Source organism: Podarcis raffonei, chromosome 4, assembly GCF_027172205.1.
Source record: "Podarcis raffonei isolate rPodRaf1 chromosome 4, rPodRaf1.pri, whole genome shotgun sequence".
In the NCBI taxonomy this organism is placed as follows: domain Eukaryota; kingdom Metazoa; phylum Chordata; class Lepidosauria; order Squamata; family Lacertidae; genus Podarcis; species Podarcis raffonei.
Genome location: NC_070605.1, coordinates 72,511,341 through 72,537,948, shown reverse-complemented (window position 1 = coordinate 72,537,948; position 26,608 = coordinate 72,511,341). Strand labels below are relative to the sequence as shown.

The window sequence follows — 26,608 nt, the reverse complement described above, 5'->3', positions numbered from 1 at the left end:
AGAGTCCTAAGCTATTCTTAATCATACATAGCATTCTTAATCATACAAGGATAGCCCAGTTGGTTAAAGCATGGTGCTGATAACTCCAAGGTTGCAGGTTCAATTCCTGTATGGGACAGCTGCATATTTCTGCACTGCAGGGGATTGGACTAGATGATTGTCAGGGTCCCCTCTGACTCTACAATTTTATGATTTTCAGATTCCTTGTGAAAGTCAATAATGATGGAGACAGACCCACCTCACCAGAAAGGGCATTCCGCAAATGAGAAACCACTACTGAAAAGGCCCTGTCGTACAAAGGAAAGAAACTCCAGCTTCTTTAAGTTGCTGAAAGGCACACAAAATGCCTACACTAGAGCTTTGAAGAGCTTGCCTTAAGTTGAATATGTTTCAGCCTCACGAAACAGTACCTTTTTACTGATATTGCAGCAGGGGTGGGGGACCTGTGGCTCTCCATGAATTTTGGGACTATAACTCTCATCAGCTCCAGCCAGCATGGCCATTGGTCAGGAAAGATGGAAGTGTTAGTCCAGCAACAACTGGGGGACTTGGCGGTTCACCGTCTCTGTGTGAAAGAAAACCCCTAATTCTACATAAGGTTAAAGATATATATATATATTTAATCACAGACTGAAACATCATGATTACAAAATGGATGGTCAAGTTCAAAAACCACCGTACACACAATTCTGGATGGGAACCACTTGCCCATCATCACCACTGCCGCCACCACCACTAGCTGACTGGTAGCTCAAACAGAGTTCTTATTTGCCGGCGTGACTGAACAGTGAATTCCGGAAGTATGAGTGATGCCACACAACAGAGGCCGGTGGGACGTATTGCATTCACACAGCAAGCTGTGGCTATTTTCCGAGCCCTCCTACGGTGCTGTATCAGGGATCCCAACAAGTCTGCAACTTTCTGTCCAGAGTCTTTTCTGCAACTCCTCATCATAGGAGACGTCCGCAGATTTTGTCCTTTGCTCGTTGCAAAGATAGCAGGCGCCAACGCCTTCCAACTCTGGTGAAACTGCTGCATAGATTGATGTGGATGCACCCTCTTCTGGGCTCTGTGGATTAGAAATCAATCAATCAATCAATCAATCAATCAATCAATCAATATCAAGTAGAACAGGAATGCACAGAATAAGGTTTATCAAGACATGAGCATGAACTTACTTCCAAGTCATATTTCAAGCACTGGCTAACTGGTAGGTGGGGTGGGGGGGAGAGGTTATGTCTATAAGCAAACCATATAAGCCCAGTTCTTGAATATATTTGGTTTGGTGGAGTTGATGGGGGGGGGAGAGAGGCAGAGATAGAGGGAGTGGGGGTGGAGAGGGGGGGGGATGGGGAGAGACTGTGCGTCACTGAGGGCAAGTTTTCTTCCCTCGAGACTTGCTAAAGTGGTCTATGAGCTAGTTATTCTATGAACAAGAGGCAATTGTCAAGTTACATAGTGTAGTAACATTTGACAAATATAACACCACAATGAACAGAACGATCCCCACGGGCAGATTACGTAGAAGTACTGTCTCTCAAGGACTTTAAGCAAAGATAAATGTATCACATCTCTGCCTTTAGCTTGCCTTCACCACTCCCCTCTATAATTGTGTGTGGGGGGGAGAGGTATGGGGGTTCTTTGTTGCTTAGAAACCACCTAGTTCTTTCAGTTTTAGGACCTGACATGGCAACACAGATTCTGTTACTGTTTTTACTAGACAGGGCATCTGTTTACAAAACAATACAAGAACTAGTAATGCCCCCATTCCTCAGCACTCTGACCAAGGAACTCTGGAAACTATCATTCTATGAGGAGAAATCTTGATATATCAATAATTACCACCAGTGCTCCCCCCTCAGGGGGAAGGATACACAGTACTGGCACCTCTTTTTGTTGTTCTTAAAAAGTGTGGCACTTACTGTATTAACTTCATGGTGAGTACCAGCACTGATTTTTCTAGGAAAAACCCACTGAATTTATCACAATTGTTTGTGTGTATGCACATGCACACACACACACACACATATTTTGTTGGGAGAGACCAATGAAAATCAAACTTGTCAAGTTTGCAAATGTAGAAAGATACATCTTGTGCTTCAAGGTGATGTTTAGACAGCTGTCCTCAAAATTATATAATCCCGAGTTAGTTTTGTGAGACCTGATTTAAGCTTTCTTCTTTCCCCAACTGCAAATTAATTGTTTAATCTTGTTAATTACAACATCATTAGAAATAGATTAGCAACCTATTCTCCTGGTGATCCACTGCCCTCTGCATACACAACGTCCTCTCCCATTCATATATTGCTGCTCTTGGTAAGGAACTGGGTTGCATCCTATAGTGTGTTTTTTTCAAGCCACTGCAGTAAGTTTGAAAAATGTGGAAGTAAAATGGCATGTCTTGCTACATTTCAGTATACAGAAGAGGGGAAGGAAGAGATAAGAAGAGAAAGGGAGGAAAGACGGTAGGCCCGAAATTTAAGGAATCTGAGACAGGGTATTTAAAATCTGGGACAGGGTCATTTTATTGGAGAATGAGCAATCTGGATGTGAGTATCACTGTTATTTCACCTTAAGCTTCAGGATGTCCTACCTGTAACACTTTCATATTCATTAGGCTGTGGGGCAAAATATCACAGCGTCTGAATATCAGGTTATTTCAGGTGATCCAAGCTGGCTAAACCAACACGAAGTTTTTCAAAATCATTAATCTCTTTGCAAATGTCAGCTTCTGGCATTTTGCTTACAGTTGTACATGGGTAGAGCTTGAGGTCATAGCATGCCTACAGGGATTTTGAAACTGTGGTTTATTCACTGCCGTGGGTTTGATCCAAGGATTTTCAATCTCAATACAGCAGCATTACACAGAAATGGCAAGTTGTTCCTTTCTCAGCAGCAAAATTAATGCATTACTGAAAGCAAGCAGCAATATTGAAATCTCTGGTGTAATTATTCATTTTACCAGGATGAAATGTCCTTTAATCTGCCACAAGCAGATGAAGGTGCAAGTTGTATGTATGTGTGTATATAATGCATGCTGTTGAGTAACACGCTATGAGCCAGAGACCACAACAACCAGGGTGACGGCAAAGGAAGATTGTGAGGCTCAATCCAGCACAGCAAGGTAAACTAGAGGATTTCACTTGACACAAATAATTATCATCAAAGTGCTGTGCTGTCAAAGAGAAAACTAGTACGTGTCAAACAAACAAAAAGCAACATTTTGTATTCATATGATATAATTTGTCCCACATTTAACAGATTTACTTCCTATCCTAGGCTTTACAAAAACATTCTTACAAAGTTTTAAATTTTTATTCACAGATTTGGATCCCCCAGCCCCAGCCTCATATATTATTGATCCCCTATTTTTCAATAATTGCCTCGTTTCATCAGGGAAAACAAGGAACCTAAACACACTGAGACTGTACTTAAAAGGTGTTACCTGACCTCCCCTACCATCTGAGGCAACTTGCAAATGTGACTATACTCCTAAAATAAAAATATCCATACCAAAATGGTGGGCCATCATCAGATGCGTATTCTGCTTTTTCAGGATAGAATGGGAAAAAGTAAATCTATAGACCCGCTGAAAACAGTTACAATAACAAATTCAGAAGCACTGATCTCTGAATATTACAGAGTTATGTTTAATATTGCTCCTCTGGGACCTCATTCCTGAGCCTTGAGGCTCCTACAGAAAAGGCCTTCGTCTTCCACTGCCACCATCTTGATCTCCTGATGGAATTTCAAGCAGGGTTTTACCCAGCAATCTTGAAGAAAGGTGGGAGTTAATCTAAGGCATTTCCGAGATCTACAAATCCCAACTATCAAGGATTTTAAAGGTCAAAACCAGCCTCTTGTGTGAAACATATTCACCTCATATCACTTTTTACTGAGCAACAAACGGCCAGACAACTACAGGAAAACTTACTTTTCTTAGAGCACTTGGCGTCCAACAAACACTATTTTGGTATTGTTTGGGATTTAATTTTAGCTTGCTTCCCCTTATTCACAAATTCCAAACACCCAAAAGTACTGCTTAAATACAGAACAAAGCTATGGGCAATCTCCTCCCCACCAGCACGTTTCATTCGGATGATAAATCCCACCACATAGAAAATTGAGCCTTGCTTAACACTACTAACAGCTTCAAAAATGTGGAATGAATATCACATGGTCCAATCCAAAAATGAGCTCCTTAACTACTGTTTCCTTTAATGATTTCCTCTTGTATAGGCTCAGCAACAGCCCACATCAAACACAGATCCTGAACCAACTGATTCAAGCACACATGACAAGAAGATTCCTCTCTCAGAGCCAGTGTGGTGTAGTGGTTAAGAGCGGTATTCATGTAATCTGGGGAACCGGGTTCGAGTCTCCACTCCTCCACATGCAGCTGCTGGGTGACCTTGGGCCAGTCACGCTTCTTTGAAGTCTCTCAGCCCCACTCACCTCACAGAGTGTTTGTTGTGGGGGAGGAAGGGAAAGGAGATTGTTAGCCGCTTTGAGACTCCTGAAGGGGAGTGAAAGGCGGGATATCAAATCCAAACTCTTCTTCTCTTCTTCACGCCTTTGGCTTAGACCTTGACACAACTGTGGGGGTCTTACTTGGAACTAAAGACTGAAGTGCATGAACAATCTTTATGTCACCATGTACTGTTTCAACAACTGGATGTTACATCAGGCAGGTGCGTTTTGCAATTCTCAGCAAACACTGGGGTGATATGGGCATTGTGATCATGTGAAAACTTTGGTAAATAAGCAACACAATTCCTTGCTGCAATGGATTAGCGTGGCTCCTTTTCTGGAAATTGCTATGATAACCTGCCTTGTGTAGATTCATCTTGAGCTTATGATACTTCTGTTTGAATGTTTTAACTCCTGTCCTTCTGAAATGTTCAGACAAAACATAATTTTTATGTGAAAGGTGTGAGCAAGTATTACAATCTGTTTCCAGAGCTGAGTTGGTGCCCTGTTTATTTACAGGACACTGCAGACTAACATAATCCAAGACACACTACATGCCCACATGGGTCTAATTCTTACTCCTGTGAAAACTAATTACCTAAGCCTATCTTATTGATAACCTTTTCCAGCCCTGGGGATGGAGGGGGACCAATGAAAGATGAATCACTATAGCAACTGGGGCAGGATGAAAGAAACTCAGTGGCATGGAAAGCTATGAAAATCTTTAGGCAGACTCTTTGAAGCCTGAAGACTACAGAGATGATACTGGGCACACATAATACGTAGCTATAAATGCATTTATTATGAAAAGTGGTATGTTTTCTTTCCACTTTACAAAACTATGTCCCTTGCCGAGACATGCTGCTTGCACACATTGTATTGTTATACGCTATCAAAGACTAAGCATCTTTGAACGCTCAAGATACAAGAAGTGTTTTTTTAAAGTCATTTTGTATGTTGTGCAAATGTCATAATGGTTAAGTAAAGACAAGAGTACACAGTCAACAGAAAATGACAGACAATACGGTACAGCAATCTGCAGGCCATTCGTTTCTCAAAACATTATAGATAATTTCTCTCTCTCTCTCAGCTTCCTGTTTTCTGTTTTTCTATTTATTTATTTCTTTCCTTTAAAATCCTCCATGTTCACCCTTCTGCTTCTGGGATGTACCAGAAGACCCAAGAGAAATTTGATAAACTACTGGTTCTCCATAAAAAGGTTTGTCCTGCATATGATTAGTCTCAAGGTTACTTGCATTGTTCATCTAAAGAAGCTTCATTCAACAACGAGCCTATAGAGAAGTGATTACAAAAGACTAGATTGTCCAGGTTTCTTTCTGTGCCTATCTTTCCTTTGCAGACAATCCGAATGGCAATCATCCATGAAAAGATAGCTTTGTTACCAATTTTAAAACCTTTATCTGGCCAAAATACTTAAGATGTTATAGGAATATACCACAAACAAGACAATGTGAATTTAGAAAAATAATACCTATATCTTTTCTTAAAAAAAAAAAAGAGGAGGAAGAATAGCATTTTTAATAAAATAAACATTGATTAGTAATAGCAGCATAGCTTCTCTCCTTTATTTCTACCCCAATCCTAGAAGGGCAACTATGGTAGTGCTCAAGTTGATATCAACTAAAAAAAAAATTGTATATATTGGTCGTTTACACTAATGAACTATTTTTAAAAGCCACTAGATTAACTACATGCATAAAGGCATTTTCTCCTAATAAGCTACACAGCCTCCAAATGTTCTGCCTGCTCCTAAAGGACTAGCATTTGCTGCAGATCTAATAAATAATGCAGATATGGTTCCCCCCTCCCTTCTTCCATGGTGCTTCATTAAGAACTGTACTAATAAAGCAGCAGAAGATGGTTTAGATGTAAATTGCAGCATATTAAAAAGGTACTTTGGCTATATCTGCAAAAAATAAAAAAAAATACTAATGAAGGACACTCTATAGTGTACAAAGAATGCAAATACTAGTGTAGAAGTGGAACCTGCAACAAAACGTTACAGTGCAGGGTTCCAGCCAGTCATGCCCTGTTTCCAGAAAATCTGCCCTGCTCCCACAGTTTTATGTTTTCTCTTCTCAGCATTCCATGGCCACTGAGCATGCTCAGTGTCAAGGACTGGCTGGATGCAGAAGAGTGTGGGAGGTGCCAGCTGGGGAATCCCTAAAGGAAGAAGACTCAGAGCCAGGGGAGTGGTGCTGGGATGACGATGAGTGAATAGAAGTTGAAGACAAGGGGGAGGAGGAGGTGTCGGAAGCTGAAGAAGCAACAGGGTTTAGTGAGCAGGAAGAGTCTGTGGCAGAGAGTAGTTCAGAATCAGATGCAGAAGCGGAGGCTGGAGAGGAGTGGGGCTAAGAGGCAGTGATAAGTCAGGCTGGAAGGAGGGAGCCAAGCTGTCTCTCTCGCCTGCAGTGACCAGCTCTTCTTCCCCCTGGTCTCCTCCGGTTTGCTCTGTTTCAGCACTAAATAGTGGTTTTCCTCTAGGGAAAGCAGTGTGACAAGAGGAAGTGTGGATGAGCTTTAAGCATTTAGAGAAATTCATAGGGCCTTAGTCTGATCAGCACCCTTTGAAAACAAAACTTAAAACAGCTATTTGCTTTTCTTTAATTGTACAATAACTTTGATGAATGAATGAAAGATGGCTGACCTTTTGGTTCTTAAATATGCGCTCACTAAGAGGATTACAATTGTTTGTGAACTTTGCAAAGCCTTAGGCCTGGAACACAGATGGAGGAAAATAAAATTAAGTTAATTTTTATTCAAACTGAACAGGCTGCATCACTCAGTGAGATAAATTGCTTTAATTATTTCCCGCTTGCTAAACCTGTGCTCTCATCACTTCAAGTAAGTTGTACATTGGCTGTTTTAAACAATCAACTCAAGTGAGGGTAAAAGGAAGGTCCTAAAAACACTGAGAAGCAAAAGAAAAATATTAAAAACCTAGACAAGAATGATGCATTTCCATAGTGCTGTTGTGACAAAAAGCACTTAAGGCTAATGAGAGAGATGTTTGTTATTTGACTTGTATTGTGTAGGTACTTAAGAGTAAAATTGAAGAACATGTGGCAATTCAGATTTCTGTTTCAGAATATTTTTAAAAATAACATTTTTTTGCTTTATTGTATTTCATTGCTTAATCAAAATAGGAGCAATCACCATTAATTTGCAGCTCTCTTACCAAGAATGCATGCCTTCTAGACAATATTTTCAGCAGTGGCATGTGTGGTAGATCTATGAAGCCACACTTCTGACACCAGTGTTGCTGCTCCTTGCCTAGAACAGGCTGACAGCAGGACAGAGCAGGGCAGTGGCAAGGTGGCTTGTTGGATCAGTGGCACAAGCACTGTTGCTAATCCAGTGCTCCAGCTGCTTCATCTATGTAGTCTTAACCTCCTTGCTGACTTTCCCTTCCCTTCCCAGTCCAAGTAAACAGTGAAGAAGGAGTGAGGAGGGTGGCTCTGCCTTGCCCTACACACTGCTACTGAATATTACTAATTTTAGGAGAAAGCCACTAACTAATTAAGGCCATGTATAGCACCATAAAGCAATGGATGCCTATTATTTCAGACGTAAGAATTCCAGCATGCTCTTTGTTTTGAGATCAGTAAACACTAATCTATAGACATTCCATGGTACTGATTTTTAAACTTGCTCAAGTGATGCAAACAAGTTAACTGGGCTTTAATTGATCCAGAGAAGGAACAATACAAGAGGTGGGGGAAACCAAGTGAAAGCAAGCAAAAAGAAACGGAAGAAAAGGGTGATTTATGAGTCTAGCACATTGCAAGTCTTATGACTCTTCCTTCAGGGCAACTATAAAAGCAAAATTTATGTACAATCCATTTAACAATTCATTAATGAGACAATTGTAAAAACACTTCTCTTGCAGTGCAAACCTACACATGTTTTCTTGTAAGTCTGCAGCCTTAAAAATAGAGGTGCATCATGAAAACAAACAAACAACAACAACACTACAGTCGTACCTTGGAAGTTGAACAGAAACCATTCTAGAAGTCTGTTTGACTTCCAAAATGTTCGAAAACCAAATTGTGGCTTCTGATTGGCTGCAGGAAACTCCTGCAGCCAATCAGAAGCCAAGGAAGCCCTGTCGGACGTTCGGGTTCCAAAAGGACATTTGCAAACCGGAACAATCACTTCTGGGTTTGCGACATTTGGGAGCCAAAACGTCCGAGTTCCAGGGCGTTTGGGATCCAAGTTATGACTGTATATAAAATAGTTCAGGCAGTAGGACAAACTAAGCAATTTTAAGTGTGTTCAGTTATTCCATATCAAGTTTTCTGTGGTGTGTGTCCTTCATCTAATATGTTAAGATAGGTAAATCACAAGCAACATCATTGGAACAGAGTAAGGGAGAGATGGAGCTATACACGAGAATCAATACATTTGGATAACTGTTATTCTCGAGAGCTTGTCTCTGTGTTTGCAGAAGGCACAGAGGCGATCTATAGCCCAACATGTTTATGCAGAAGGAAGTCCCACTGTGCTCAGTTAGCCTTACTGTAGGTTCAAAAGGCCTTCCTCAGAGGCAGCCTTACAGTGTGATCCTATACCAGACTAATCAGAAGTCCTGTTGACTTCAAGTGAGCATAGGACAGCAGTCTTAATTAGCTGGAAAGTACTTCCTCCATTATCTTCTTTGGACAAGAGCCAGGGCTTTTATTCAAAACCATGCCCACTTCCGGAATTATTTTTTTGCTCTTCCATTTCTAATTGTTTCTTAGAAAACCACCCAGCCTTGGGAAGAGACCTGCTTACACCTTGCAGAATACTTGAAATATAAACATAAGACTGCATTTGTGAACAACGGCTGGCCCCACCCCAATGTATTACTTTAATGCCTTTGTGGAATTTTACAACATGGAGGCTGCAGCAGAAAGGACCACACATGCTCCCACTTCCCTGTCCATCTTTAAAATTGCTGTCTTAAAGGAAAGACTGCTGCTGTCTTTCACATCCTGGGATTATAATTTCTATCGTTAAAGAATCGCTAGAAGGTCCCCCTCCCAACCCCGCCCTGGGGTGTTGGAATGAAGGCTAGTTAATTGCTTGTCAGAAATGCCATAGCCCCTGCCCTCTTTTTGACTTGGGAGAGTATTAACTGGAAGATAATTGCAACGTTTCTTGTCTACTGCTTGCACTTTACTGACAGTGACAAATAATAGGTAGAAGTGGGAATTTTTTGTAACCTGCCAAATTTCTTAAAGCATTGTCATTCTTCAGCGCAATGACTACATGTGCGGTAAGATCCTCTCACTCACTTTCTCTCTTTTTTTTTTAAAAAGATGTTATTGGCAAAGAAGATCAGGATGATAGCTCACATTCCTATATGTAGTGTTACGGGCTACAAAAGTCCCTAATGGTGAGGCACATGGATCCTGGGTTAGAATTCTTTGAGCTAGTTCCTGGAAACTGCTATACAAAACATTACCCTGACTTTCAAAGGGAAATGCTTAGGATTAAAGGGAAGATGTCAAGGAGGCATCTGAAAGGACCACAGAGACAGGGATAGGATACACGTGTGGGAAGTCCATTTGCGGATGGAAGGGGGTTGTGTTTTGAGTCTGACAGGAAAGTGGATGGCAAACCGCAGGAGAGACAAGAAGCCACTGAAAGAGACCAGAAAGAAGTTGTTGAAGCAGAAAGGACTATACAGGTCATTTGGATTTGGAACCCAAACCTGTGGCTGGAGGATCCTTAGTACATAATAAAAAAGGGGAAATCTCAGCTTAGGAGAGTGAGCAAATGTATCCCAGTACTCTGCTGTAAACATTTTTACTTCATGGACAACTAAATGCTACATGTTTTCCACCAAGGTTGCTCTATAATACAATAACATGCAGTAAGCAAATGCACACATTTTCTTCTCAAGCACATTTCATCTCAGTGTCTCCTTCTAAATGAGAAGTTTACATGGGCCAAAATGGCTGGTAAAAAAAAGGGTGTGTGTGCTATAGTTGTTTTTTGCCAGAGAAATGCTGCCTACTTGCCTAATTCCTTGGAGACTAAACCTCAGAGCATTATATAAAGACAGACATTTCGAAAGAAAGAAAGAAAGAAAGAAAGAAAGAAAGAAAGAAAGAAAGAAGCAAGCAAGCCTGGGCACTTTTAAGAAACCTATGTTTCAGTTCAGTGCAGCATTTACTTCCTGACAGTTCACATATGCACTGTGATTCAGCATTCTCATTGTTTTTTAATTTCAGCATGGATTTACATCAGGGGGCACATGCATAGATCAGTAATTCTGTGAAGTGTTAACGGATCACAGCCGTCGTTACAGCAGATCAGTGCCCAATTATTTCCCAGAGGACTGCAGCAGGACTCTCCAAAATCAGGCCAGGACATGGAGCTTATCTGACCAGAATAAAAGAAACATACTTGAAAGCACAAAGGGCACGATTTAATTCAGCCTACTAGAATCACATTGACAGATTCCAATCCACTTGCTTATGGTGGGTCCAGGCTGAAGTTTTTTTGCATTATCTGCCACTGGAAGAATATGCCACTGGATGCAAATCACACTAGAGAAAACAATCTATACTTAAGTCATAAAACAATTTTTTCCCCTTCAGAAATGTCCCCCCCCACCCCCCGGTGTATTGTCAACAATTCACTTTTTCTTTTAAGGTAGTATTTTTAAACAGTATTATCAGGTATTTCCAATGAATGGTTTTATTGTATTAAGAATTTGGTTTTATACACTATTTCAGATTATAAACACTTCACTATACTGGTTGTATATTCATATCAAAGTTTTAAATCCACCTGCCAAGTGTGAACAATCTAGGCCCTAATCCAACATTAGGGAAGATTTTAGTGTAACACAACTTTATTTCAGTAAACTCTTTCAAATATATATGAAAGACAAACACATATTTCCCCTTTGTAACTATTTCTGCAATTTTATCTAAAAGTAGATGTGTAGCATCATGTTAACTGGGTGATCGTCAACTAAGTTTTACCCAAAGTAGACCTACTGAAATTAATTGACCTATCTGAATCATGTTAATTAATTTGAATGGGTCTAAGTTGGAGTAAAACTTAGTTGACTACTACCCACTGAATTCAGACTACAGTCCTATTAACCTGTGAGTAAGCCATGCAGAACTTAGTGGAATTTACGTCTGAGGGTTTGACCAAAGGCCTTTGGAGAAGTCTGCCATGCTTTTCACATTGTGAGATACTGTACATGTCAGACTTATAAACTGTACAACAGTTTGTTATCCCAACCATGCCCTTTCATTCTAAAATTCACAAAGGTGGGATTAAAGTAAGAACGTTGCACTAGTGCAAACAGCAGGGAGGTGGCACATGAAGAAGGGTCTCAGAAGATGATCTGATTTTGGGTAGGTTCCAATGGAAAGAGGCAGTCCTTGAGGCCTGTATTCAACCTTTCATGAGCAAAGGGAGAAATGTCCCTGAAGCCTTATGTCACTGGAGTTGGAAGCTGGATAGCTAATGTAGAAGCAGTGCCTTGTGTGAAGCTATTGGCCAAAGACGTGTTGCCTGGGTGTGCAGCATCATGTGAGCGCCAAGTCTGACCTGCCATGTAGGGCAAGTGTAAAACCAGCTGGGGACTAGCTGGTCTTCCAGCTGGCCACCTGTGTGCAATATTAACTTCCTAAGGCAGAGGTGCTTCTGATTCATGTTAGCAGCACAGGAAGAACACAACAAGAAGAGATGAAAAATTTGTGAGCCACTAGCAATATTGAATAGATCTTTAGCCATGCACAGGAGACCTCATCACGAAATGACACTCTGACAATACCCCCAGGTACCTTTAAGAGAAGCCAGCCTGTCATCCACTTGACCATTTTCGCTGCCCAGCAGACATTTTGGTAGAGATCAGTATTCACTACTCCGGGATCTACAACGTTAACAGTCACGTGGCTCCCTTCTGCTGTCAGGAGATGTTGTAGTCGGTAGGCAAACAGAACAAGGGCAAGTTTGCTTTGGGCGTAGGCTCCGTGGGGTGAATACAAGCAACTACACGGGGTGGAGAAACACAGAAGCGAATTAATTCTCTGAAGGTAACTGTGTGCTATAGGACACATGATTGGTTACAAGTTTTAATAAATTATAGAGAAGTGGATAAGAGAAGCAGCAATACGACAAAATGGCCCTCAAATGGGCTTATCGTCTCAAAGCACATTGCTTGCAGTAGCCAAAGTGATTATTTCAGTAGATTTCATTGTGTCATTTATGGAAAGTGCTTTAGATAAACCTGCCTGTTAATATAAACTGTAGTGTTGGCACCCGACTGGTATTGTTCTCCCTTGGGAGAATTAAATTATGAATCTCAGAACACCATATGTGTGATTTCCTGTGACTTCCGGAAGTCTCTTATTACATTTATAGAGGTTAAAAATAGGCAGCCTCTGCTTCACAGATCTCACAAGAAAGAACTGTTGCACTTACTGTATTAGCATTGAAAACTAAATATGGCTTGAATAAAATGGAAAACAAACATGAAAGTGTGAGACAAAGAGCCTTCAGCATATGGAAAAGTTAACTCGACACAGTGTAAAATTACCTGCAAATTTTAACAGCCGCATATTAAAAAAAGAGATACATAGTACAGACACACTAGCAAGAAGCTCAAGTGCACTTTTGTGATCACAGCCCATTCTCTCACTTGCACGATTAAAGCACAGGACTTGAACAATGAAAGAGCTTGGCTTCAATTCTCTCTAGATATGAAATGCTAATACCTGTTCTGGGGTCGAATGGTAGAACTTTGGAGGTGGTGCAGGGGAAAATAGCTTCCCCCCCCCAAACCTCTGGATCAGTTACTCCTCTAACACTGTTCAGTTTCTGGCTGTACTACATTTTAAGGGTTACACCTTATTCCAGAACATGACAAGACCTCCTGTTTCTGGCTGCAACAGCAGCTTAGGTTGTGCTCCAAATACAGTGGTACCTCAGGTTAAGAACTTAATTTGTTCTGGAGGTCCGTTCTTAGCCTGAAACTGTTCTTAACCTGAGGTTCCACTTTAGCTAATGGGACCACTCACTGCTGCCGCGCCGCCGGAGCATGATTTCTGTTCTTATCCTGAAGCAAAGTTCTTAACCCGAGGTACTATTTCTGGGTTAGCGGAGTCTGTAACCTAAAGTGTCTGAAACCTGAAGCGTCTGTAACCCGAGGTACCACTTTACTGCAAATTCATGCTCAGTTGAGCACAAGATGGTATGCGCTGTGTGGAAAGAGAAAGAGAGAGGACAACATGAGCCTACCAAGGCCTATGCTTCAACTTCTGTTCCTTTTGTGCCATGTTCTTTTATTCATTTTTTTTAAACTGCTGACAAATGCACTACACCTGAAGGGGAGAATGACGCATATTGATTGACGCAAGGTCAGAATAATACGTCAAGTGGCTACTTGATGTCACTTCTAGGTTCCTGGAGGCCTTTTTTCCCTCTACCCTGCCTTCTTGTTAGGGCTCATTCTTCAGAGACACGTAATTGTGCACAGCTCACAAAAGACAGCTATAATTAACCTCAATGTTGCCAGAAGCCAGGATTTCCTGGCTGCCACAAACCACTTGTATTTTCTACACATCAAAAACCCTGGCACTTCCTTTCCCAATCTACCTCCCTCCAATTTCCAAGGTGTTAATCTGTCTAGGGGGCACAGCAGTATATTAAGAATGTACTCAGGCGTAGGCAGATTGCTAAATGTTTCAACAAAAGCACTGTTATTCTGCATACCTTAACGTGACTTCTAACAAAAGGCCGCATGTAAAATGCTGCAATACACCTTGGCTTCAGCACTTGGTGTGGAAAACAGAAGCACTCTAGAACTCATAAAGCTTTCTTAATGTTTTGTGCCTTATGTTTGTAAAACATCGCTGTTGTCTAAGCTAAGGGAAAAAAACCCAGACAGCCATAGATATATTCAGTCCTTTAGCCAGGTAACCAGGTAACCAGGTTTTTAGTTGCATGGAATGTGGAAATTATTTGCGTAATTTCTAGCATTATGCTCGGTGGCCAGTTTGCCATTATATGCAAGACTGATGCACTATTCCTTTTTAAAAAATCATCCTTTTAGATTGAATGTCTGGCCTATTAATTGAGATAAGGTAGTCCTATCAAAGACATTATTATAAAATGGAAATTCCACACACAAAGATGATAATGCTAGCTTCCCAATTCCCATCACCATCTGTAAGCTGAAGAGCCTAAATGGGTAGAAACAGGCTTCTTGCTTGAAGGCATTGAGGATGGTAGACAGGTTAGAGCTGGAATGCTAATCTCTGTGCCCTCCCTGAGGTGGAATTTCCAATTTTCAAGGATGCCTGAATAAGACTGATCTTCCCGGCAGGATAGAGCTTCATGATTACATCAAGAGTCCAGTGCTCACAAGAAACTGCAGATTATCAACAACTGGATTCAGTCCTGTGTGCAACTATAGATGACGACTTTCTATTGATTTAGGTAAGTTTTTCACACATTTTGCTGCAGAACTATCTATAAACTATGGTTGAAATACTAAATAAGCTCATAAGCGGCGTCTTTTCCATTTATCATCCTCCTTTAGCTATTTTGCTTCTTTCCTTAAAACACAGTGGATGCTCTGAATCTTGATCTTTACATGCACATGAGTGTGTGTATATATGTATGGCACACACACACACAATATGAAAGACAACAGGGTGAAAGGCAGACAGGCAGGCAGGCAGGCAGCACATGTCTCTGGCAATAAGTCTACAGATATTAGCGTCTATATATGTTGCCAAGATTTCTCTAACAGTTGGTGAGCAGCCAGCAAACTAGTGTTTATTAAAGCTGTCTAGACACTTATTTCTAACCGGCAGCAGATAAATAGGGCAAGAACACAGTCAAATATGAATCTTTTCTCCTTAAGAATAGTCTGCTGGAGCATGCCAATGGCTCATCTGTCCAGCATCCTGTTTTCACAGTGGCCAGCTACATTCCTGTGGGAAGCAGGCAAGTAGGACTTCAGCACAACAGCACTCGGCCTACCTGGGATTTTCAGCAACCGGTATTCAGAGGCAACGTTCTATGGAATGAAGCCCTCAACAGAAAGCTCTCCAAGCATACTGACTTTGTTTGCATACAAAACTGAGACAGTGCTTCTCTAGCTGTTTTTTTTTTTTAAGCGCTGGAACCCTTCACTTTAAACAAAAATATAGCAGAATGCTTGCAGAAATATATACAGGGGGAATGGAGTTGATCATTGGAGGAGCCAGCCAGAGCTGCAACTTTTAGAAGCATCAACTCTTGAGACTTTGAAAAACTCTGCTGCTGATAGCCACTGATGGGAGAAGCCTTTGCTTTGCTTGTTATCCTTTAGGTTTTGGCTCTGACCAGAAAGAGTCCTTATCTCTGTCAGTGTTAGAGACAAATCATGAGTTGTAACAAAGGGTTTTCGGTCAAGGTGGCGCTGAGGTAAGATGCGCTTATCAGAGCTCCACAGATTCCTTTTTAAAATTCTTTTAAAACTCTGTTTTAACTGTAACACGGGGGCTGACTGCTGGCCACTTTTCCTCTTTTCTGCTGAGAGCAAGGTTGTTTACATGCTCCGATTATCCCCAGCGAGCAACACTGTAAAATGTTATGAAGCCAGCCTTGTAAATTACCCCAAAGAGCTAATCAGCCTCACAGCCGCCATCTTAACCTTCTGGTGACTACTTCTGTATGCTTCAATTTATTTATTTTTATGGCTTTTATCCTTTTAAAATTATAAAACTTTTAAAGTTTCTGTTCATACAACCCTTTGACCCCTTAAACTCTTTATGCAATACAAACAAACTGTAGCAGCAGCAGCACAGTAGGGTACTGAAGAGACAGTGTGGAAGGAACATTTTGACTTTTTTGGGGGGGGTTGTTCCTGTCCATCTTCTTTTTCTTCTCTCACCATCAAGCTGCCCCTAAATTGGTCATAAATCAACTCACTGTTGACGAGACTGTGGACCTAATTAAACAACCTGGGAAACACAGCCTGGCTAACACTAGAAGTAAGGCAGAAATGAGAAGAGCGAAAAGATGCAGGTGCTCTGAGAAGGATGATGATGATGATGATGATGATGATGATGATGATGATGATGATAATAATAATAATTATTATTATTATTATTATTATTATTATTATTATTATTATTATTTATACCCCATCCATCTGGCCAGGCCTCCCCAGCCACTTTGGGCGGCTTCCAACAAAATATTAAAATACAGTAATGCATCAAACATTAAAAGCTTCCCTAAACAGGGCTGCCTTCAGATGATATAGGAAACTTGGACAACTATTTTTTTGCCTCATAAAGAGCCTTCATTCCCAACACAGAATGTCTTTAACCCTCAGTATGTAGAAACGGCTGCCCAGATACTTCCCAGATCTAATGAGGACAAAGCCAATACTCCCCTTGCGTCTGTCAGTGTTAAAAGGAGTAGCATTCTGAACCCTTGCTTGCAGGCTGCAGCTCAATGGAAGGCGCTAAGAGGGGGACAAAGAATTCCCATGACAAGTGATTCAACAGCCAATTTAACCCAGTAGTGGTATGGTGTGGGCAGGGTGTTGCTTCCTGTGCTTCCCAATGCAGTGTGTTACTGATAACTACAAAGAGATGGAGGGATAAGGCAATGGCAAAAGTAAGTTCCCTGCTGCCTCACACACACACACCCTTTCAGTAACGAAAAACAAAGCACAGGGTTGGGAAGCCAGGTACCCAACACTGCCCTGCCCACACTGGGCACCACTGATTTAGCTCTTGGAAAGGAAGGGAAGAAGAGGAAGGGCATTTAATCTCAATGGCTGCAACTCAGTGGAAATCACACACTGCACATGCTTCTCCACCATTACATTTTTTAAAAATTGCAGAACCCCTTGTACTGCTTTGCAGAACCCCAGGGTTCCACAGAACACAGTCAGAGAAATGGGGCACCAAGGCAAATCATGGCTTTGAGCAAATAGTCCAGCACCGAGGGCCTTCTGGCGGTTCCCTCACTGCGAGAAGCCAAGTTACAGGGAACCAGGCAGAGGGCCTTCTCGGTAGTGGCGCCCTCCCACCAGATGTCAAAGAGAACAACTACCAGACTTTTAGAAGACATCTGAAGGCGGCCCTGTTTAGGGAGGCTTTTAATGTTTGATGTAGTACAGTATTTTAATATTTTTTTGGGAAGCCGCCCAGAGTGGCTGGGGAAGCCCACCCAGATGGGTGGGGTATAAATAATAAATTATTATTATTATTAAATTATTATAATAAGGAAGTGTGTGGGCTTCTGGAGAGGATGTTGTCACCATGATGCTCCTCCTGTGGTCCTCCGTCTGCTTCACTGCTGTGAGCTAAGCCATGGTTTGAATCAGCATGTCACCCAAACTGATGTGGTCTGCAACCCTCTCCTCATGGAAATACATCCCAGAGCAAGCAAAATAAAGGAAATCAAACAATCTGAAAAATCAAACCACAACAGTATTTCCATCAAAAAAGTTTTTAGGCAAATCTTGCCTAGAAAATAGCATACAAAATGTATTGCTTATGTTAGCCAGTGTGTGGTATCTGTGCTTATTTTACCTGATAACTTAAAGTGGACCTGACTGAGAACTAGGGTCCAATACTCAAGATCAGTAATAAATGACGAAGGGCAGAAAAATCCCCAGTGTTTTAATTTTTACATGGAAAAATAAGTTAATCGGCAAATATATTACTGGGCAAACCTAGCAGTTTCAACAATTTTAGCTTTGCTTACTAAATACAAGTAAAATACGCAAACTAAATTGGATAACTCTCAAAACCTGAAAATTCTCCAGTGAAAATTACCCAATGCAAATTACTCTAAACTTCAAGGGAATATTTTTGAATTTCAAAATCCCATGGAAAACCCACATCACCACCAGTAACAGTCAATAAATGTAACTCACAGTTATTGACTGGAAAACAAATGGAGGTTATCATAACTGTAAACACACATAATGTTTAAATGGACATTGACAGGAATGAATTCCATAGAACAAACAGACTTATAGTATTCACTATATGAATTTTCCAAAGATCTAAAACTTCTGAAATGAGGTATCCAAGAAACAAAGAAAGCTTCAGAAGCTTTAAAAAGGTCCTGCAGGGGCTCATTCAACATATTCATGTCTACTTTACTTAAGAATCATTTTAATGCAAAACCTCCTAATCTATCATGCTGTTATACTGACAGCACAGCAATAAATATTCAGGCAAAAAGGTAAGTTCGGGATGAAATTACTGCCTAGCCTTCTGTTGCATATGTGGGCTGGAATCATTACAGCCATTTGTCTAAAGGCAATTTCACTTGTAACAATGGTAATCACGAGCAGTGGAAGACAGGAAAACAAGTGAGCTAGATTAATATTTAGTAATGTAATGGCTACTCTTAAAATACCTTATTGTGTTTACTGAAGTCACTAAGGAGCTCTATAAGCAAATGCAGGTGCAATGCTCTATTTTACAGTCAACATATAAGGAAAGAGCTGTTTAAACCACTTTTCATACAATATTTCACTAACAAAATGTGGGCCTCCTGTTTAGTCCAACTGCTCTCCAAGGGCTTTATAATGAGGATCTTAAGGAGATGCTGCTGCTTTCTGTTTTCCCCACAAAAGAGGGGGATATTTCAAAGATATGGAGGCCCGGAATGCAAATTAAAGTTCCTCTCTTGAAGTACTTTTGTAACAGGCAGGAAAAGACAGCCGCCCATTCAGGAGAAATTCTAGCTGGCATGATTATACCTACATTATGCTCTCTCATGTCCACGCAATTTCAGAGGAGAACACAGAAGAAAGGCTATCAAAACACTGCATGCTAAAACGAGACTTTTGTTGAAATGTCATTTAAGAAATTTGCTAAGCCAAAACTCTTAAGGAGGAAACCAGAGCACCATTACAGGTTTCAGTAGTATGTGTTGCAAAGGGAATGGGGGAAGATGAGTCACAGCACTGTACAGAAACCTGTTCTTGAGATATATCCAAGATTAAATTGTTAAGAAGTTATGAATCTTAAAGGTATTTGTTGTGTTTACTTTTTGTTATCTTCCAAGACCCTGTCAGATGTCCCACCACCAAAACAAAAGAATTGCATTTCATGGGAATGCAGGACAGGGTGGTTTTTTCCTGTGGCAGCAGCCTGCTCTTCCTGAACACCTTCAGGTGAATAGGAAAGACAAAATAATTCTTGGTCTACCTGTCCTGAAATGGTTTTTGATGTAAAAGCTTTAATGCTGCTCTTTGATTATTTTAAAAGTTGGTTTTGTGGTGCTTTGTTTTGCAAACCGTGGCTGCATACCCAGCATACAGTTAAAGAACCCCCCAGAGAATCCTGGAAACTGTAGTTTGTTGAAGGTATTGGAAACTCTGTGTGTAATAATAATAATAATAATAATAATTTATTATTTGTACCCCGCCCATCTGGCTGGGTTTCCCCAGCCACTCTGGGCGGCTTCCATAGAAACCAAAAATACACTAAAATATCACAGATTAAAAACTTCCCTGAACAGGGCTGCCTTAAGATGCCTTCTGAATGTCAGGTAGTTATTTATCGCTTTGACATCTGATGGGAGGGCGTTCCACAGGGCAGGCGCCACTACCGAGAAGGCCCTCTGCCTGGTTCCCTGTAGCTTTGCTTCTCGCAATGAGGGAACCGCCAGAAGGCCCTCGGCGCTGGACCTCAGCATCCGGGCAGAACGATGGGGGCGGAGACGCTCCTTCAGGTATACTGGGCCGAGGCCGTTTAGGGCTTTAAAGGTCAACACCAGCACTTTGAATTGTGCTCGGAAACGTACTGGGAGCCAATGTAGGTCTTTCAAGACCGGTGTTATATGGTCTCGGCGGCCGCCCCCAGTCACCAGTCTAGCTGCCGCATTCTGGATTAGTTGTAGTTTCCGAGTCACCTTCAAAGGTAGCCCCACGTAGAGCGCATTGCAGTAGTCCAAGCGGGAGATAACCAGAGCATGCACCACTCTGGCGAGACAGTCCGCGGGCAGGTAGGGTCTCAGCCTGCGTACCAGGTGGAGTTGGTAGACAGCTGCCCTGGACACAGAATTGACCTGCGCCTCCATGGACAGCTGTGAGTCCAAAATGACTCCCAGGCTGCGCACCTGGTCCTTCAGGGGCACAGTTACCCCATTCAGGACCAGGGAGTCCTCCACACCAGCCCGCCCCCTGTCCCCCAAAAACAGTACTTCTGTCTTGTCAGGATTCAACCTCAATCCATTAGCCGCCATCCATCCTCCAACTGCCTCCAGGCACTCACACAGGACCTTCACCGCCTTCACTGGTTCTGATTTGAAAGAGAGGTAGAGCTGGGTATCATCTGCATATTGATGGACACCCAGTCCAAACCCCCTGATGATCTCTCCCAGTGGCTTCATATAGATGTTAAAAAGCATGGGGGAGAGGACGGAACCCTGAGGCACCCCGCAAGTGAGGGCCCAGGGGTCTGAACACTCATCCCCCACCACCACTTTCTGAACACGGCCCAGGAGGAAGGAGCGAAACCACTGCATAACAGTGCCCCCAGCTCCCAGCCCCTCTAGACGGTCCAGAAGGATGTTATGGTCGATTGTATCAAAGGCCGCTGAGAGATCCAGCAGAACCAGGAAACAACTCTCACCTTTGTCCCTAGCTCGCCGGAGATCATCAACCAGCGCGACCAAGGCAGTTTCAGTCCCATGATGAGGCCTGAATCCTGATTGGAAGGGATCCAAATGGTCCGCATCCTCCAGGCGTGCCTGGAGTTGTTCAGCAACCACGCGCTCAATCACCTTGCCCAAGAATGGAAGATTTGAGACTGGGCGATAGTTGGCCATACTGGCCGGGTCTAAAGATGGTTTTTTAAGAAGCGGTTTAATGACCGCTTCTTTCAGCGGATCTGGGAATGTTCCCTCACAGAGGGAAGCATTCACCACCCCGCAGAGCCCATCGCCCAGCCCTTCCCGGCTTGCTTTTATTAGCCAGGATGGGCAAGGATCAAGGAGACAGGTGGTTGGTTTCACGCGTCCAAGCAGCCTGTCCACATCCTCGGGGGTAACGGATTGAAATTGATTCCATGCAACTTGACCAGACAGAGCTCTAGCACTCTCCCGCCCCAGCCCTGCTCCCACGGTGGTGTCTAGCTCCTTCCGAATATGAGTGATTTTATCTGCAAAAAACTTTGCAAAATCGTTGCAGGAGATCTTGGGGTCTTTACAAGGCCCCGGTGGTAAAGGTGGTTCCGTTAAATTGCGAACCACCTGAAAGAGTCTCCTGCTACTATTTTCTGCAGATGCAATAGAGGCGGTGAAGAAAGTCTTCTTCGCCGTCGCTATCGCCACTTGGTAGGCTCGAAGTTGAGCTCTAACCTGTGTCCGGTCAGATTCGGAGTGAGTTTTTTGCCACCGACGCTCTAGCCGTCTCAGCGATTGTTTCATCGCCCTCAGCTCCGAAGAAAACCACGGGGCTGTCCGGGCTCCATGCAATCGGAGAGGGCGCTTCGGAGCCAGACAGTCGATAGCCCTGGTTAACTCCGCATTCCAGCGGGCCACCAGGGAATCAGCTGAAAGGCCATCAACATGGGATAAAGCATCCCCTACCACTCTCTGGAAACCATCTGGATCCATTAAGTGGCGGGGGCGGACCATCCGAATTGGTCCCACCTCCCTGCAGAGGGGAAGGGTCGCGGAGAAGTCCAGTTGCACCAGGAAGTGATCTGACCATGGCACTTCTTTTGTTTCACTTTTACTTAGTGTCAGATCACCCACGTCACTAGAGGTGAACACCAGGTCTAAGGCATGTCCATGACTATGAGTTGGGCCAAACTTATTCAGGGACAGCCCCATGGAGGCCATGCTTTCCACAAAGTCCCGAGCGGCCCCTTGTAAGGTCGTGTCGGCATGGATGTTAAAATCCCCTAGGACAACCAAACTAGGTGTCTCCAGGAGAAAATCCGCCACGACCTGAAGCAGCTCAGACAGGGAATCCTTGGTGCAGCGGGGAGGTCGGTACACCAAAAGGAATCCTGTACTGCCCCTATTGCCCAACTTCCAGAACATGCACTCAGAAAACTGGATCTTCCCAGTAGGACGCCTGGTGCAAGCTAGTGACTTCCTAAAAATCACTGCAACCCCCCCTCCCCGCCCACATGACCTGGGTTGCTGTGTGTAAGAGAAACCTGGTGGGCAAGCAGCGGCAAGGACAGGCCCATCTGCTTCCTCCAACCAGGTCTCCGTCACACATGCCAGGTCAAATCCTCCATCCACAATCAGGTCGTGGATGGCAGTGGTTTTATTCATCATTGACCTGGCATTACACAGCAACACCTTCAGGTCATGTAGGTTTCCCCTGTTGATTCCAGTATCCATCCGGTCAAGGCCAGACCCGGAGGCAGGGATAGTCTTCAGACAACGACTAAACCTGCCTCCTCGGTAATGACATGATCTGGTCTTAGCGTAACTCCGCCTCCTGCCCATGATCACCGAGATCGGATGTCCCAGTGCTTCCCCCCCTGTGGAACTTGTCCCAGCCATCGTGTTGGCTGGGGCCCCACTCCCAGGCCGCCCTGATCCCGCCCCTTAAAAACAAAACGCAAACTATACAGAACCAATAAAACAACAACCACAAAAAAGAACAGAACAATTATACTAAAATTAATCCCCAACCAAATATCCATCCCACCCACCCCCAACAAAGGAAAAAAGGAAAAAAAGAAATAAAAATTTAAATTGCCACCGACTGCTTGAGGACATTTTAAAGCACATTAACCACCTAGAACAGGGAAGCAATGGCAGAACACTTCCCACCCTTCCCAAAAAGTTTGTTCCAAAAAGGGCCTGGGCCACGCCCCCTGGGCCAGTTGGAAAAGGCCCTGGAAGGGAGCAGGCCCTGCAGTCCTCACCCAGCCGATGGTCCGAGGCTTCCCCGCAGCAGGAGTCCCTTTATAGCTGGGAGAGAGGGCCTGGGCCACGCCCCCTGGGCCAGTTGGAAAAGGCCCTGGAAGGGAGCAGGCCCTGCAGTCCTCACCCAGCCGATGGTCCGAGGCTTCCCCGCAGCAGGAGTCCCTTTATAGCTGGGAGAGAGGGCCTGGGCCACGCCCCCTGGGCCAGTTGGAAAAGGCCCTGGAATGGAGCAGGCCCTGCAGTCCTCACCCAGCCGATGGTCCGAGGCCTCACTGCAGCAGGAGTCCCTTTATAGCTGGGAGAGAGGGCCTGGGCCACGCCCCCTGGGCCAGTTGGAAAAGGCCCTGGAAGGGAGCAGGCCCTGCAGTCCTCACCCAGCCGGTGGTCCGAGGCTTCCCCGCAGCAGGAGTCCCTTTATAGCTGGGAGAGAGGGCCTGGGCCACGCCCCCTGGGCCAGTTGGAAAAGGCCCTGGAATGGAGCAGGCCCTGCAGTCCTCACCCAGCCGATGGTCCGAGGCCTCACTGCAGCAGGAGTCCCTTTATAGCTGGGAGAGAGGGCCTGGGCCACGCCCCCTGGGCCAGTTGGAAAAGGCCCTGGAAGGGAGCAGGCCCTGCAGTCCTCACCCAGCCGGTGGTCCGAGGCTTCCCCGCAGCAGGAGTCCCTTTATAGCTGGGAGAGAGGGCCTGGGCCACGCCCCCTGGGCCAGTTGGAAAAGGCCCTGGAAGGGAGCAGGCCCTGCAGTCCTCACCCAGCCGATGGTCCGAGGCTTCCCCGCAGCAGGAGTCCCTTTATAGCTGGGAGAGAGGGCCTGGGCCACGCCCCCTGGGCCAGTTGGAAAAGGCCCTGGAATGGAGCAGGCCCTGCAGTCCTCACCCAGCCGATGGTCCGAGGCCTCACTGCAGCAGGAGTCCCTTTATAGCTGGGAGAGAGGGCCTGGGCCACGCCCCCTGGGCCAGTTGGAAAAGGCCCTGGAAGGGAGCAGGCCCTGCAGTCCTCACCCAGCCGGTGGTGTGTGGGGATAAACTACAGTTCCCAAGATTTTTAAGCAGGGGGGAGAGAAATGAGCCTCCTTGGAAGCCATCTCAGGGTCAAAAGACAGTATAAAAATAAATACTTCTAAGTAACCAAAGCTGTAAGTGACCCAAAGGAATACTCACGAGTCCTGAAATACCAGGAGAAGAGGGAGTTCACTACCCTTCCACCCTCTCCAAATGGCACCCCTAAATTAAGCCTATGCATCTCTCACTGACACTGTGTGTAAGCAAGCCAGGATTCAAAAAAAAACCTGCTCCATATATCCAAGTGAGCTTTGGATTTGTACTTCTTAAAAAGCACCTTCTGATGAAGTATGCAAATACAGATCAGCAAAGGAGGATGTGGCCTTGGTAATGTGTAGCTCACATGCAAAAGGCTTGTGAAAAAGAATGAGTTCTCACAATGCAAGGATGTACTATACAAAACCAAAGTTTAGCTGATGGTGGTGATTTTATTATTTATACCCTGCCCATCTGGCTGGGCTTCCCCAGCCACTCTGGGCGGCTTACAGAATATATAAAACATAATAAAGCATCAAATATTAAAAACTTCCAAATACAGATGTCTTCTAAAAGTTGCAGAGTTCTTTATCTCCTTGACATCTGGAGGGAGGGTGTCACTACCGAGAAGGCACTCTGCCTGGTTGAACCCTACACACTCACTGTGCACTTTTCAGCTGAAATGATTTCATACAGGTACTCAGATATATTCAGATATTCCACAATATACCTAGGTTCATACTCTGTGACTTTCATAATCTGCCTTGGGTTACATTAGTAGAAACACAGAGGCTGTTCCAACAGGCTGCCATGGAAGAGAAGACGACAACATATGCATTCCATTCTTATACCTAAAAAGACATTACCCTGACATGACTTATTAGCTCCTTTAATCCATCCAAGTTTGTCAGGATGTTGAATTTCAGTAAACACACAAGACGTAACTGGCTGTACGTTTGAATAACTAAAGTATACTATTCATTGTATTAAATTGTAGATTTTAACAGAAGTAGCTCATAAAGTTCAACGAAAAAAGTAGAAGACCCAGTGGATCAGTTCATTCTCTAATCAGTTTATGCGTAAGGTCCATGTATGTGTAAGTGTCTATTCCACCTGTCTGTTCATAGAGTCCAACAATCCACACGAAAGGTTGTTACAGTTCCACAGAATCCTTTCACAGAATCTAAGACAAGGATTTCCGGAGTATTAGCCTTGTTTTGCCATCCTGGGCTTCATCAGTAGTACAAACTCATATATGATATCACAGGATCTTATCAGTATCAGTCTCCAAAGTCACACCATGCCAATAAAGAAGACAACACAGTTCTAGCAATGCAAAAGAAATGGCTGGGTAGAAAAATAGCTTGGCAATAGGGTATATGGCACAGCTCTAAGCTCTGCATTTCCTGCATAATAAGCAGGGGCTGGGATTAGAGACCTATAAATTCCCCATCCATGATTCTCCTAAAACAGAGCAAAGGAAGAACAGATTAACCCAATGAAAAGGGTTAAGGAGCAGGCAGGTGGATGAACAGAAATCTGGTAACATTTAAATAGAATAAATGATATCCAACACATGCCAGAATGACTGCCAACTGGCAAGAGTATTGAGGGGGATATTGCCAATTGGAGAGCAAAACTGATGAAAGAAACTGACAGTCAGTGGGGAAGTGCTAGACTCTGTGTAGGTTGGGAATCCAAACAGCCAGGAGCCTCTTGCTCAGAATTGTCTACTGACTGGTAGAAGATGTCCAGGATTTCTGGCAGGGAACATTCCTGGAGTTGCCAGGAATTGAACCTGAGACCTTCTGCATGCAAAGCAGATGCTAGCCACTGAGTTGTGGCCCTTCTACAATGTTTTCCTCCCTACTTGCTTTTGCTGTCATCTGAAAACTACGCAAGGGTAGCAACAGAGAATCTGGGAAATATTGAGGAGCAATGAATTGTAGTTTCTTCTTCTGCATGGCTTAATGAATTTGGAGGTAGAGGACATTGCAAATCCCATGCTCCCCAGCAGGAAATGATGGTCCTCAGCATGACACAAGGGCATCATTTCCAGCTGTGGATGAGGACTTCTGCCTAGCAAACCCTCCCACACCTCCCCCTTTCTGAAGGTTAACTTGGAAGGTTGTCACACAATTAGAGAAAGGTTGAGTTGTGTAATCAATAAATCAAACCAACTAAACTTGAATTAATTTGCATATAAGAA

At 43.6% G+C, this 26,608-nt stretch overlaps 1 protein-coding gene across 1 annotated transcript in view; it reads right to left on the bottom strand.

Annotated features, from left to right (window-relative positions):
- Positions 1-594: 594 nt before the first annotated feature.
- Positions 595-26,608, bottom strand: part of DHRSX (dehydrogenase/reductase X-linked) — a 101,313-nt gene continuing 75,299 nt past the window's right edge. Inside the window, exons 6-7 of the mRNA XM_053387296.1 lie at positions 12,288-12,495; positions 595-1,069 (exon numbers count right to left, since the gene is read on the bottom strand). Coding sequence (XP_053243271.1) covers positions 881-1,069; positions 12,288-12,495 — 397 coding nt within the window. The 3' untranslated portion in view covers positions 595-880. The remainder of the gene's footprint in view (positions 1,070-12,287; positions 12,496-26,608) is intronic.